This window comes from Rosa rugosa, chromosome 1 (genome assembly GCF_958449725.1).
Source record: "Rosa rugosa chromosome 1, drRosRugo1.1, whole genome shotgun sequence".
Classification (NCBI taxonomy): Eukaryota; Viridiplantae; Streptophyta; class Magnoliopsida; order Rosales; family Rosaceae; genus Rosa; species Rosa rugosa.
Genome location: NC_084820.1, coordinates 10171959 through 10184547, shown reverse-complemented (window position 1 = coordinate 10184547; position 12589 = coordinate 10171959). Strand labels below are relative to the sequence as shown.

Here is a 12589-nt window from a genome sequence, read left to right as displayed (position 1 = left end):
CTGCTTCTGATACTACAAATGAAGCTGCTACTGAACCAAGGACACGTTTAGCAATAAAGAAGAAAAAGAAATTTGATGAAGAGCTCTGAGATTCTCTCTTAGCAACATGTAAAAGGAAGAGATTTAGTAATTATATGTTTAATTCAATCTTTAAAGGATGTATTTGTTAAGTCATCTTTTGTTAATAACTTATATGTAATTTTGTTATTTTAAAAAGTAGTACATGAGCACGTCTATAATAAGTGTGAGCACGTCTATAATAAGTGTGTACACATCACAAAAAGCCACATCGCCTTAAGAATGAAATATCGGAATCGAGAGGATCCGACCCCTTTTAATCGGGCTCATCTTTTGTTTTACATGGGCTCTCGGCTCTCCTCAGACCACAAAAAAGTATTAGTCAAAAACTCAATCCAAAACACAATGTAGCCCAAGCCACCCACAACTCAATCCAAACTGGTTTTCGGCCAAAAATGGCCGCAGACCTCTGTTCCCGTTCTCCGGCCTTCCTCCTCTCCACAACCGCCACCACCACTCCCCAACGCTCCCAACCCACCACCGCCTTCTTACCCTTGTTCTCCCTCTCCCCCTCCAAGCCCCTCCTCCACAAAACCCACCTCCGCCCCAAGCCCAAGTTCAACGTCCTCTCTCAGGCCGCCGGACCCCCCCAGCCCACTTCCCAGCTCGGCCACGACCGCCTCTCCAAGGTCCCCATCTCCCACATCCGCAACTTCTGCATCATCGCCCACATCGACCACGGCAAGTCCACTCTCGCCGACAAGCTTCTAGAATCCACCGGAACAGTCCAGAAGCGTGAAATGAAGGAGCAGTTTCTCGACAACATGGACCTGGAGCGCGAGAGAGGCATCACCATCAAGTTACAGATAGCTCGGATGAGGTACAGTTACAAAACCGGTGAACCCTTCTGCCTGAACTTGATCGACACTCCTGGACATGTCGACTTCAGCTACGAGGTTTCGAGGTCTTTGGCTGCCTGTGAAGGTGCTTTGTTAGTTGTCGATGCTTCGCAGGGTGTCGAGGCGCAGACATTGGCGAATGTTTATCTTGCATTGGAGAATAACTTGGAGATTATTCCTGTTTTGAATAAGATTGATCTTCCTGGGGCGGACCCGGATACTGTAATGAAGGAGATTGAGGAGGTTATTGGGTTGGATTGTAGTAATGCGATACTCTGTTCTGCTAAGGAAGGGATTGGGATCAGTGAGATTTTGGATGCCATTGTTGAGAGGGTGCCTCCACCTGTTGACACTGCTGACAAGCCGCTGAGGGCTTTGATTTTCGATAGTTATTTTGATCCTTATAGGGGTGTGATTGTGTATTTTAGGGTGATTGATGGGAAGATAAAGAAGGGGGATAGGGTTTATTTTATGGCTAGTGGGAAGGACTACTATGCTGATGACCTTGGGGTTTTGTCTCCGACTCAGTTTCAAGTTGGGGAGCTTTATGCCGGTGAGGTGGGGTTTCTTTCGGCTTCTATAAGATCGGTGGCTGATGCGAGAGTTGGGGATACGATCACGCATTATGGTAGGAAGGCGGAGAGTTCATTGCCGGGTTATGAGGAGGCTACTCCAATGGTGTTCTGTGGGATGTTCCCGGTGGATGCAGACCAGTTTCCAGACTTGAGGGATGCGCTTGAGAAGCTGCAGCTTAATGATGCTGCTTTGCAGTTTGAGCCAGAGAGTTCGAGTGCTATGGGTTTTGGGTTTAGATGTGGGTTCTTGGGGCTTCTGCACATGGAAATTGTGCAGGAAAGGCTGGAGAGAGAGTACAATCTGAGCTTGATTACTACTGCACCTAGTGTTGTGTATAAAGTGAACTGTGTAAATGGGGAAGTTGTTGAATGCTCGAATCCATCTTTGCTTCCTGAACCTGGGAAAAGGAAGTCGATTGAGGAGCCTATTGTGAAGATTGAGATGCTTACACCGAAAGAGTATATCGGCCCCCTTATGGAGTTGGCGCAGGACAGAAGAGCAGAGTTTAAGGAAATGAAGTTTATTGCTGAGAATAGGGCATCACTCACTTATGAATTACCCCTAGCTGAGATGGTAGGTGATTTCTTTGACCAGCTCAAATCCAGGAGTAAGGGTTATGCTAGCATGGAGTATACTTTACTTGGGTACAAAGAAAGTGATCTAATAAGACTAGATATTCAAATTAATGGTGATCCTGTAGAGCCATTGGCTACTATTGTTCACAAGGATAAGGCATATGCTGTAGGGAGGGCGTTGACACTAAAGCTGAAGGAGCTTATACCAAGACAGATGTTTAAAGTACCGATTCAAGCATGCATAGGTACGAAAGTGATTGCCAGTGAAGCTTTATCGGCAATTAGAAAGGATGTTTTAGCCAAATGCTATGGCGGAGACATTTCAAGGAAAAAGAAATTGCTTAAGAAACAGGCTGAGGGAAAGAAAAGAATGAAGGCAATCGGTAAAGTTGATGTGCCTCAAGAAGCCTTCATGGCTGTGTTGAAACTTGAAAAGGAGGTATTATGATCATGTAAGTTTGTTGCTTCTAACAATATCTTGAAAATTGTAAATTTTTGTGGATTATGAGAAGCTTGAGCAGCTTCCATCGAGCTTGAAAAATTCAATATAATCATATAATGTGGTGCTACTTGATGCTTTCGTGAACAATATTGGAGGCCTACGAATTGCTTTGCACCAGACAGTTTTATTGTAGTAGTTACTTTTCAGAATTCATTGCACTACACACCAGCAAAGAACATAGGAGCAGGCAAAGGTCTAGACTCTAGACTTTTCTTTTCTTTTCTTTTGTGAATATGAGTTGGCAAAGATCAAAACTTCGCCAAATTAAACCAAACTATATCCAACTAGGTTCCCACTAAATAAGATGCTTTACTTATAGAAATGCTTAAAGGACGGTATATAACAATATCAACATAATGAAATGGATTTCTTTCCTGAGAGCTTCGTCCTTCTTCATCACTATAGTTATATCTATCTACCATAATGCTGCTGCTACCATAAAACTACCGAAAACGGAACAATTCCAGCATTGATTGTTTAGGAGATTGAATAGTGGATCCTGGAAACAACCTATGAATACTATCGTAGAACTCAATTTCATAGGAAGAAGGGCTTCCGGGAGGTTTGGTAACTGAGTTAATTACCACCGTTTTAAACTATTGCATGGTCTGTATATTTCTTTCGTTGGACATTTTCTGGAAACTTGTTGAAGAAATGTTTAGATACAGCAACCAAGGAAATACCGCTGGAGGCAAAATTATTTCTATCACAATAGGCTATCGGATAAGCATTGGCCATCATACATGTTTACATAATGGAGGTAATAAACCGCATTGCTTTTAAAGTTTGACTGCCCGCCCAATTAATATGCTTCTCTTTTAGTTGCATTTTGTAATTATTGTGAACTGTTTTATGGTAGCAAAGAAGAATTGGAATCGTCATGCATTGCAGAGAAAAGTACATTAAAATCCAACTATATTGAACAGCTACTACAAAGTACATTATTGTTCTAGGCTAAATAACTGAGCTGAAGCTGCGGTTATAGAGATGCTTATAAAGACCCAAAAGTTGATTACTTGAAGAAGAAGAAGAAGAAGAAGCAAAAGTATCCACATATTACAATGGCTTTTCTCTCCCCAAAAATTCTTCCTTCATCTTCATCTTTCAGAGTTTCTGTGATTATCTTATTTATATTGCTCTCCCATAATGTCGCTGCTATAACACTATCCAAAAATGGAACAGCTTCAGCGGTGTTTGCTTTTGGAGATTCAATATTGGATACTGGCAATAACGATTACATCGTTTCTATGAGCAAAAGCAATTTCCCACCTTATGGGAGAGACTTTATGGGAGGAATGCCTACAGGAAGGTTTAGCAATGGAAGAGTCCCCTCAGACTTCGTTGGTAATCAAAACTCTAGGAATACATATTCTTTGTGGTTTCTACTATTTTGGTTCTGCATATAGTCATACTACCATTATTGCTACATTTTGGTTGCTTAATACTGATTACTTAAGCAAATTAATTTCCAGCTGAAGAATTAGGAGTGAAGAAGATGTTGCCGGCTTATCTGGATCCGAATTTGCAGCTTCAAGACCTACTTACTGGTGTATGTTTTGCCTCAGGAGGTTCAGGATATGACCCTCTAACTCCCAAATTACAGGTATACATACGCGCGCGCGCGTGTGTGTGAATATATATGTTCTTTTACGCTAATAATTTTTAGTATTTACAACATATCATACCGTATCATATCATACATCCTTGGTTTCTCTTAATTAATTCTGTTTGTATCAGTCTGTCTTGTCATTATCAGATCAATTAGACTTGTTCAAAGAATACAAAAGCAAGATAAACACAGCAATTGGGAATGAAAGAACAGCCACTCTACTGTCAGAAAGCTTATTCATGCTTTCAATAGGAACCAATGACCTTGCAATTAATTATTTTTCTACACCACTGAGGAGCGCTCACTATGATATTCCAGCTTATACAGATCTCCTGCTTGAATTAGCTTCAAATTTCCTCCAGGTACTATTTGAAAAATATTAGCACTGTCAAACTGGTTTAGAGAGTTAAGGGTTTGAAGTGTAATATTGTACTATATGTTAGTTAATGCGGGAGAAATTACAGGAACTTTATGCACTGGGAGCAAGAGTGATTGGAGTAATAAGTATGCCGCCAATTGGGTGTGTGCCAGCACAGAGAACACTCGATGGAGGCATAGAGAGAGCCTGCTATGAGACTGAGAACCAAGCAGCAATCCTCTTCAACTCGAAGCTCTCCCCCCTTATAGACTCCCTCAATATGAGACTTCCAGAAGCACAACTCATTTACATTGATATATATAACCCTTTGTTGTCCATTATCCAAGACCCTGCTCAATATGGTAATCTCAGCTGCATTTTCATTCTATCTTCAACAGTAGTAAAGCAGTTCGCTGACATGGTTTATTGATTCAGGATTTGAAGTGGTGGATAAAGGATGCTGTGGAACAGGAACTGTTGAGTCCGGGCCTCTGTGTAACAAAGACACTCCAGTTATTTGCAACGATGCATCCAAGTACATATTCTGGGATAGCTTTCATCCCACAGAAACAGCTTACAGGATCCTCACCTCTGCAGTATTAAAGCAGATTGACAAATTCTTCTGAACTCTCTGAAGAATCATAGAGGTTATATTAACTGCCAGTTTGGTACGGTTGTGCTTATAAGATAATTAAATTGGTTTATAGTGTGATATGAGAATAAGTGGTTGTTTTAGTAAAGCAGCTGAGTGTTTGGTAACTTAATTTTTGTTGTAGGAGAATGCAATTATGTTTATTATTGATAATAGGAGCCCTTTAAATAGGGAGTTACAAGGTATCAAAAATGTAATAGAATCCGATTACAATTGAATACCTAGAACACATTCCTATTACAACTCTAAACCCTAGTTTGTAGAGGCACACATTATGTCGACATCCTTCAACACTCCCCTTTGTGCCACTCAAACTTGGGGATGACGCTTTGATTGTTGCCTCGTTAAAAACCTTGCCAGGTAACAAAAACCCAGTGGGACAAAAATAACCATGGTCGAAGGACAAAAAGAGCACAACACGTCCTTCACTCTTCGAGATCGAACATGTAGACATCATGCCTCCTCTTGATGTCAATATCTCCCCCTGATTGCTACAATCATGGGAGTTCGGATAACTTTCTTAATCCGATGCTTTTCACATGTTTCTCGAAGGTGGATTTTGGTAACGACTTAGTAAATAAGTCCGCTACATTATCCTCAGATCGGATTTGGTTCACTTCAATATTTAGAAGTGCCTGTTGTCATTTTGATGGAAGGGAGGAGGAGCACGGAAGGTGGCATTTTGCCTTGTGGGGTCCGATCCCACACTTCCGTTATCTCTTTTCTCTGTAGGGATAGAACAAGCCCATATCAATCGTACCTCTCAAATATCGAAAGATTGTCTTTATACAAATCTAATGGTGTTGCGTTGGCGCGGAGCTATATCTAGCCAACAAGTTCATAACAATTGAGGTGTCCGGTCTTGTATTGTGCTAAGTACAATAATGCGCCTATTGTACATAAGTAAACACTTATGTTATTAACACGTCTTCATCATCATCCCTGGGACGAAACGGATCCCTCTGAGGGCCAAGACTACGGACGACAATGGGAGTGCATCTTTGACTTTATCAAAATGCCTAAGCATCTATTGACACGGTATACAAAACCGTGTTCTCCCAAGGTCCTTCCTCTCAAACTCGGATTTCAGGTGTTCAGCGGTTTTCCTTAACTCACAAGGGTTCCAATTATGTTTATCAACATGAACCGCGACAATTGCAAATCCAGAACTTGTCATGGAAACGCGTGGGCATAGTTCATCATATCCCTTCCCAATCAAGTAGTCACTTTAGTGAGCGTTTCAACCTCATTGCAAACATGCTCCGTGGTCTAGAGCCACTTGACTTGGGTAAATGAAGTTCACAAGAACCTTCATTATATTCCGTATCTAGATACCCATAAAGATATGTAGTGACCACATTTGTAAGCTGCATGTTCAGTTATTTGGAAACTACCAAACTGACAAGGTAGTGGAGTGCAATGACATCCATTACGAGAGAATATGTCTTCTCGTAGTCGATTCCAGAGAGTTGTGAGAAACCTTGCGCCATAAGGTGAGATTACCATCTCTTTTTCTCGTCACGCTATCTAACGAAGACCTATTAATGTCAACAGGTTTTATGTTAGGAGGTGTTGGCATCTCAGGCCCGAAATCCTTCCTCTTCGTTAGTGAATCCAATTCAACCTGGATCGCATCTTTCCATTTAGGCCAAGTTTCTCTACGTTAGCATTCTTCAACGGAGTAAGGTTCGATGTCATTGGTCTCAATAATTCCACGTCCTCATGTACACTAGTGTAGTTCGTAGAGATCTCTATATTCTCAGGAATTGGTTCTAACATTGAGGCGTCCCCCAACGATGTCTCTTGGACATAACCACAATCCAAAATATTCTCATGAGACGGATTTTGAGTATCAATGATCAATGGATCAAGTTGTGCCAAACTCGCTCTCTTCTTAGGGCGAGAATCCATCGAACCTATGGGTCTCCTACTCTCTCTAGCGGAACCCATGGCCTATGACGCCATTATGCCACCTTTGTGGCGTCACCATACTACCATCCATGGTAGTGGTGCAGTACCCATCTTCTCTGGGTGGCACCATGTCCTCTTGTGGGGACATCAATCCTTGCAGGCATGTTTGCAGCAGGTATATGTGATCTCGTCACTTTTAGGGGATCAAGATGAGACATAGTGGGGACAGACCACGACAATTCCTGTCGTTCCTGTTGAACATTGACGTTCTAATCTCCCCCTAACGACGGGAAGACTGTCTCATCAAAGTGACAATTCGCAAATCCAACGAAATAGAGATCGCCTGTCAAGGGTTCTACATAGCGGACTTATAGTTGGAGACTCATGTCCAACAAATATATATATATATATATATATATATATATATATATATATATATATGCATTCATTGCAATGACTCATGTTGATGCGCTGTGGCGACGCAATTGGCACATTAACCGCACACTCAAACGAGATATTAAACTCGAACCCAGTCACTAGCTGTAACGTAAATAAAAGTTGAGTGACTGCTATGAGTCGTAGACGAATTAGCATAGCTGCATGCGATATTGCATAACCCAAGCGGAAATATTGGTGCGCATTACCAATGTCCGGGCTACCATCATAGTCATTTAATGGCAGCTTTTCCTCGAGACCAATTGGATGTGTACATGGGAATATGATACTTGATATCAATACCCAATGATATGCAATAGTCATCAAAAATTTTCGATGTAAACTCTCTAGCATTATCAAGGCAAATTGACTGAATGGGATGATCTGGGTAGTGAGCCCGTAGCCATATGTTATGTACTAGGAGTGTAGTATAAGCAGCATTACGAGTGGATAATGGCACAACACGTGACCAGCGTGTTTGCGTATCAACCAACACCATAAAAACATCTATATGGTCCGCAAGTTGGTTGATCAAATCCATAGAATTCCCTTAGATTCTTTGTAAGAATGGAATTATTTCCTCAATCTCCTTTGCATAGGATGGTCTCAATCCTAAGTAACAGGCTTTACAAAACGAAACATGGGCTTTATAATCAACCAATGAAGCTTTTGATTAAGCCATAATGTCATAATAGACTTGAGAAGTAGAGAGAGGAGGTTATGGCGTCAATGCCATGTATTTGCCGCAGGGGGTAGGCGGCGCTAGCCATGTATGGCCTGTCTTTGCACAATCATGGCGCCATGAGGCGCATGTGCAGCTCCTCGAACCAATTCTTGGTTCTTACTTTTCTTCGTTCTGAAAAATGGATATCCGTGTAAAGTCTTTAATACACGGATCATCATGTCAAAGCCTATATGTGTCAGAATCCCATAAGTCGTCTCTCATGACATGGTTGGATTCAATAACTCAAATAGTGGTTGCATACAACCCACTAGAGCGACACATAAGTTTCTCTAATACTCGTTTATGTCCGTAGTCATTAGAGGTGATGCAAAGGAACTTTGTCCATTCTCATAATGTGTTTCCACATGAAAACCATTGGCTCTTATAAAGTTCGAATTAAGGTATGTCCAAGACATTAAGTAAAAGAATTGACACTTTATTAATAGCCAATGATTACATCAAAGTTTCCAAAATCTAATCCAAAAGAAAATCAAACTAAGACACATTGTAGTCACTCTATCCGTTTGGTAACTCCAATCAAATATGACCAGGAAAGTAGAGAGAGATGTTGGTGGAGCGAGGCTCTCTTAAGTACCAATAATCTCAATGACTTTCCTAGACATCACATTTTATTGGGTTCGCCACATAAGAAAGAGTTAATACAATTGTCATTTATTGACTAAGGCAAATTGCCATTACAAAAGTTCTTGGAAAAATAAAAGGACTAATCTAATCAAAGTCTGCTGCATCCCTATGCAATTCATCTTCATCTTTGAAGTCCTCTATGGTGAGATTGACATCTCCACCATCTTCTTCTTCTTCTGCAAGGTACACTTCTTGCTCCCTCAGGTCCCTATATGCCCTGTATCTTGAAGCTAGTTCCTCGCTTGCCTTGCATTGCTTGAACCAATGCTCAATTGATCCACATCGATGACACTCATCATTGTGGTTGCCTCCCTTTAATTGAGGTGCACGTTGTGCACGTTGCGGGCGTTCCCTAGGAGGGTTGGTGCCACCACCACAACCCATGGCGCCACCATTACGGCTAGGGATACCACGACCTCCTCTCCCACGTGTGGCATTACCACCACGTGTATCCACACCAAACTTGCGGTTTCCTTCCTGGTTAGGGCGGTTATATGGGCCCATACGTCCCTCATATCCCCCATTCTTAGGGTTCCGCTCCTTGCGCCCTCCTTTGGGTGCATTATAATTCACCTCATGAACACTCTTAGTTCCAATGGGCCTTGAATTATAATTTCTCACGAGTATGTTATCATGTTTCTCAGCTACAGATATGATATTGATAAGCTGATGAAACCTCGTGATCCGTCCAGCATTGACTTCAGTACGATATTGCTTTGACATCACAATGGATGAAACGGGGAAGGTGGAGAGAGTCTTCTCAATTAGCTCTTGCTCTATGACAGGTTGTCCACAAAACCTCAACATGGACTGTATGCGAAGAGCTTCTGAATTATATTCAGCAACAAACTTGAAATCAGCAAAGCGCAGGTTGTTCCATTGAACCTTCAAGTCAGGGAGGAGGGAATCTTGGACATTGCCAAAGCGCTCTTCTAGCGCTACCCATAGCTCTCTTGCATTCTTGATCGACATATACTCCAATCTGAGTGCCTTGTCCATATGGCGTCGCATCAAGATAACTGCTTGAGCATGCTTTGTAGGTGTTCGTATGAACACAAGATCCGGGTTAGGTGCCTAGATTATGGGTAATATTCCATTTGAAGTGAGATGGTTCTCAACATCGGTTACCCAACTGTGGTAATCCGAGCCTGTTGAGTCAAGCATGGGAAAGTCGAGTCTAGGTTCATTCGACATCCTGAAAATAAGAAGAGAAGATATATTAGTTTCGGAGTTAAACTTCCACGAAAACTAAAACAATAAGATTTCCGAGCTATGCTACCAAGAAATGAATTTCCAAGAATCTCTTTTGGATTAGACCAAACAATAATGTTTTAATATGGTCACAATTTGATGCTTATGGACGCTCTTAGTCCAAGCATTGTGAACGCTCTTAGTTCACACGAACACTCTTAGTTCGTTTAATTATGAACACTCTTAGTTCGTTAAGCGTGAATCTCCACAATTCCGCTTTGTTAAATATCAAAATCATTTGGCAACATGTATTCCAATATTTGCAGAAAATAAAAGGAATTTAAATACAAGAAAGCAGCAACCTTAATTATAAAAACTTACGTGATTGTTCTTGGCTTGAAGACACGCGCGTGTTGATGCAGGCGTGTAGCTAAATTAAGATCGCTGGAATCTGGTCGGAAATTGGCAGTTGGTGGGCTGCCTTCTCCCTACCTTTTCTTTCTTTCCTTTTTTTTTTCTTTCCGGGCCCAGCCCTTTTTTTTTTTTTTTTTTCGGGCCCAGCCCTTCTCTTTTTTTTTCTCTTCTTTTTCTTTCGGTCTTCCTCCCTTTTTTTTTTTTTCTTTCGCGACTTCCTTCTTCCTCTGGTTCTTCTCCCTGCAGTTCGCCGGTGTTGCGGAGTGCAGAGGGAGGCTGATCGGAGGTGCTGCAGATCGGAGGCCTGGGCTGCTGCTGCAGTTCGACGTGCTGGTGTGATCGCAAATCGCGGCCTGGGCTGCTGGGCGTCTGGGCGCGGGGGCGCTGGGGAGGAGGCCGGCCGGGCTGGGCTGCTGGGTTTGCAGGTACTGCTGGAGAGGTGAGGTGAGGCAAGGCTGAGACTGAGGCCGGTGAGGTGATGGCTGAGGCCAGAATGGAGTTTTTTTCTTCTTCTTTTTTTGGGTTGGCGGCAGAGAAGAAAAAAGGTTTTTCTTTAAGGGTTTTTTTCTTTTTCTGAAGGTAGGGTTAGAACTCGTGCTGATAACGTGTTGTAGGAGAATGCAATTATGTTTACTATTGATAATAGGAGCCCTTTAAATAGGGAGTTACAAGGTACCAAAAAGGTAATAGAATCCGATTACAATTGAATACCTAGAACACATTCCTATTACAACTCTAAACCCTAGTTTGTAGAGGCACACATTATGTCGACATCCTTCAACAATTTTTTTTTTTCGTTAACATAAACTAGATTTTAAAAAGTGTTTATAGTACTAAAAATAATGGCAAGTAAAATACTTAACTTGAAACTAAAAAGTGCTATAATAAAAATAATAAGTTGTTTTTTTTTTTTTTTTTTTTTTGAAATAGGGGATTAAAAGCCACCCCAAGGCCAGCCCAGGGAGGAAGGATAATACTAAGGCCTCATTTGTGACAGGACTAGCCCCGGATTTCACTATGAAATCGGAAGCGGCCCTGCGGGGCTCACCTTAGAAGAAATTATATCAAAAATTTGGCGGAACTTCCCCTAAAAGTGGACTACCCAAAACTTGTAAAAAGACATTTAGGGCCCGTTCGGTAATGTTTTCAAAAACATATTTTCAGAATTGTTTTTTGAAAATGAAAAAGAGAAATAGAGAATGCATTTTCCAAATCAAAAAAGTGTTTGGTAATTAAATCTTAAAAAACCTTTTTTTTTTTTCATAACATCAAAGCGCATCTTCACAAACAAAGAAGATATGTGCAGTATTCTTTCAAGTTTCTTATGCAGACTTCAAAGAGACTTTTATACCAAGAGCACCAATAATCATCCAACATGTTTCAATTGCTAATCTGAGACCATAATCAATCTCAGAATATTTCAATTCCCATTCAATTAACTCAATTCTCGTCTGCCATTAATTATACAAGTGCATTCTATCTTTCTTCTTCTTCCCAGTTACTATGAGTTCAAATCCAAGAATGTAAGATCCACTTATAACCTGAGAGAGCTTAATTAAGATCAATATTGGAAAGACAAAAGCAAAGATTTAAATGCTTTCAAAGAAATTAGCATGCATCTGATGGTCTAATCAATGATTGATGTCAAAACTAACTGGTTTGATTTGTTCTTTATTGGTTTGGCTGGAATCCGATGAGGACACAAGTCTGATGACGGTGAGTTTGTCGGATCTGGAACCCGATGAGTATAAAAGAGTTTAGGCAATGTCATATCTTTGAGTTTCCGACTGTTGGTGATTCAAATGAAGTTTAGGGTTTGGAGGTTTGTGAGATGAAAATAAAGTGTGAGAAAATATTGAAAACATTAATATGACGTTTTCAGATTGTTAGAGTAAAGTTAGAAAATATTTTCAATTTTCATTTTTAATGTTTTCAAAAATATTCTACCGAACACAAGTTCTTGTTGTTTTTGTTTTTAAAAATGAAAAAGGGCTCTTATTTTCTCTACCGAACGGGCCCTTACACTTCTAATATCAAACACCATCCTCAACTCCTGGTAGGCCTCATCATATGGCCCTTG

General features: G+C 41.0%; 2 protein-coding genes across 2 annotated transcripts; both read left to right on the top strand.

Moving 5' to 3' along the window:
- Positions 1 to 370: 370 nt before the first annotated feature.
- Positions 371 to 2637, top strand: LOC133716265 (translation factor GUF1 homolog, chloroplastic). The gene has a single exon (XM_062142978.1). It carries the CDS (start codon positions 474 to 476, stop codon positions 2514 to 2516), a length of 2043 nt encoding a protein of 680 aa, XP_061998962.1. The 5' UTR covers positions 371 to 473; the 3' UTR covers positions 2517 to 2637.
- Positions 2638 to 2781: 144 nt separating this feature from the next.
- Positions 2782 to 5303, top strand: LOC133716273 (GDSL esterase/lipase At3g14820-like). The gene is made up of 5 exons (XM_062142985.1): positions 2782 to 3914; positions 4043 to 4173; positions 4308 to 4541; positions 4644 to 4899; positions 4973 to 5303. Exons 1-5 carry the CDS (start codon positions 3632 to 3634, stop codon positions 5161 to 5163), a joined length of 1095 nt encoding a protein of 364 aa, XP_061998969.1. The 5' UTR covers positions 2782 to 3631; the 3' UTR covers positions 5164 to 5303.
- The last annotated feature ends 7286 nt before the right edge of the window (positions 5304 to 12589 follow it).

Excerpts from the sequence above, each read along its gene's own strand:
- LOC133716265 (XM_062142978.1), top strand. The coding sequence starts at position 474 with ATGGCCGCAGACCTCTGTTCCCGTTCTCCGGCCTTCCTCCTCTCCACA.
- LOC133716273 (XM_062142985.1), top strand. The coding sequence starts at position 3,632 with ATGGCTTTTCTCTCCCCAAAAATTCTTCCTTCATCTTCATCTTTCAGA. Across the intron at positions 4,174-4,307 it reads CTCTAACTCCCAAATTACAG|TCTGTCTTGTCATTATCAGA; the intron begins GTATACATACGC and ends TGTTTGTATCAG. Across the intron at positions 4,542-4,643 it reads TAGCTTCAAATTTCCTCCAG|GAACTTTATGCACTGGGAGC; the intron begins GTACTATTTGAA and ends GAGAAATTACAG.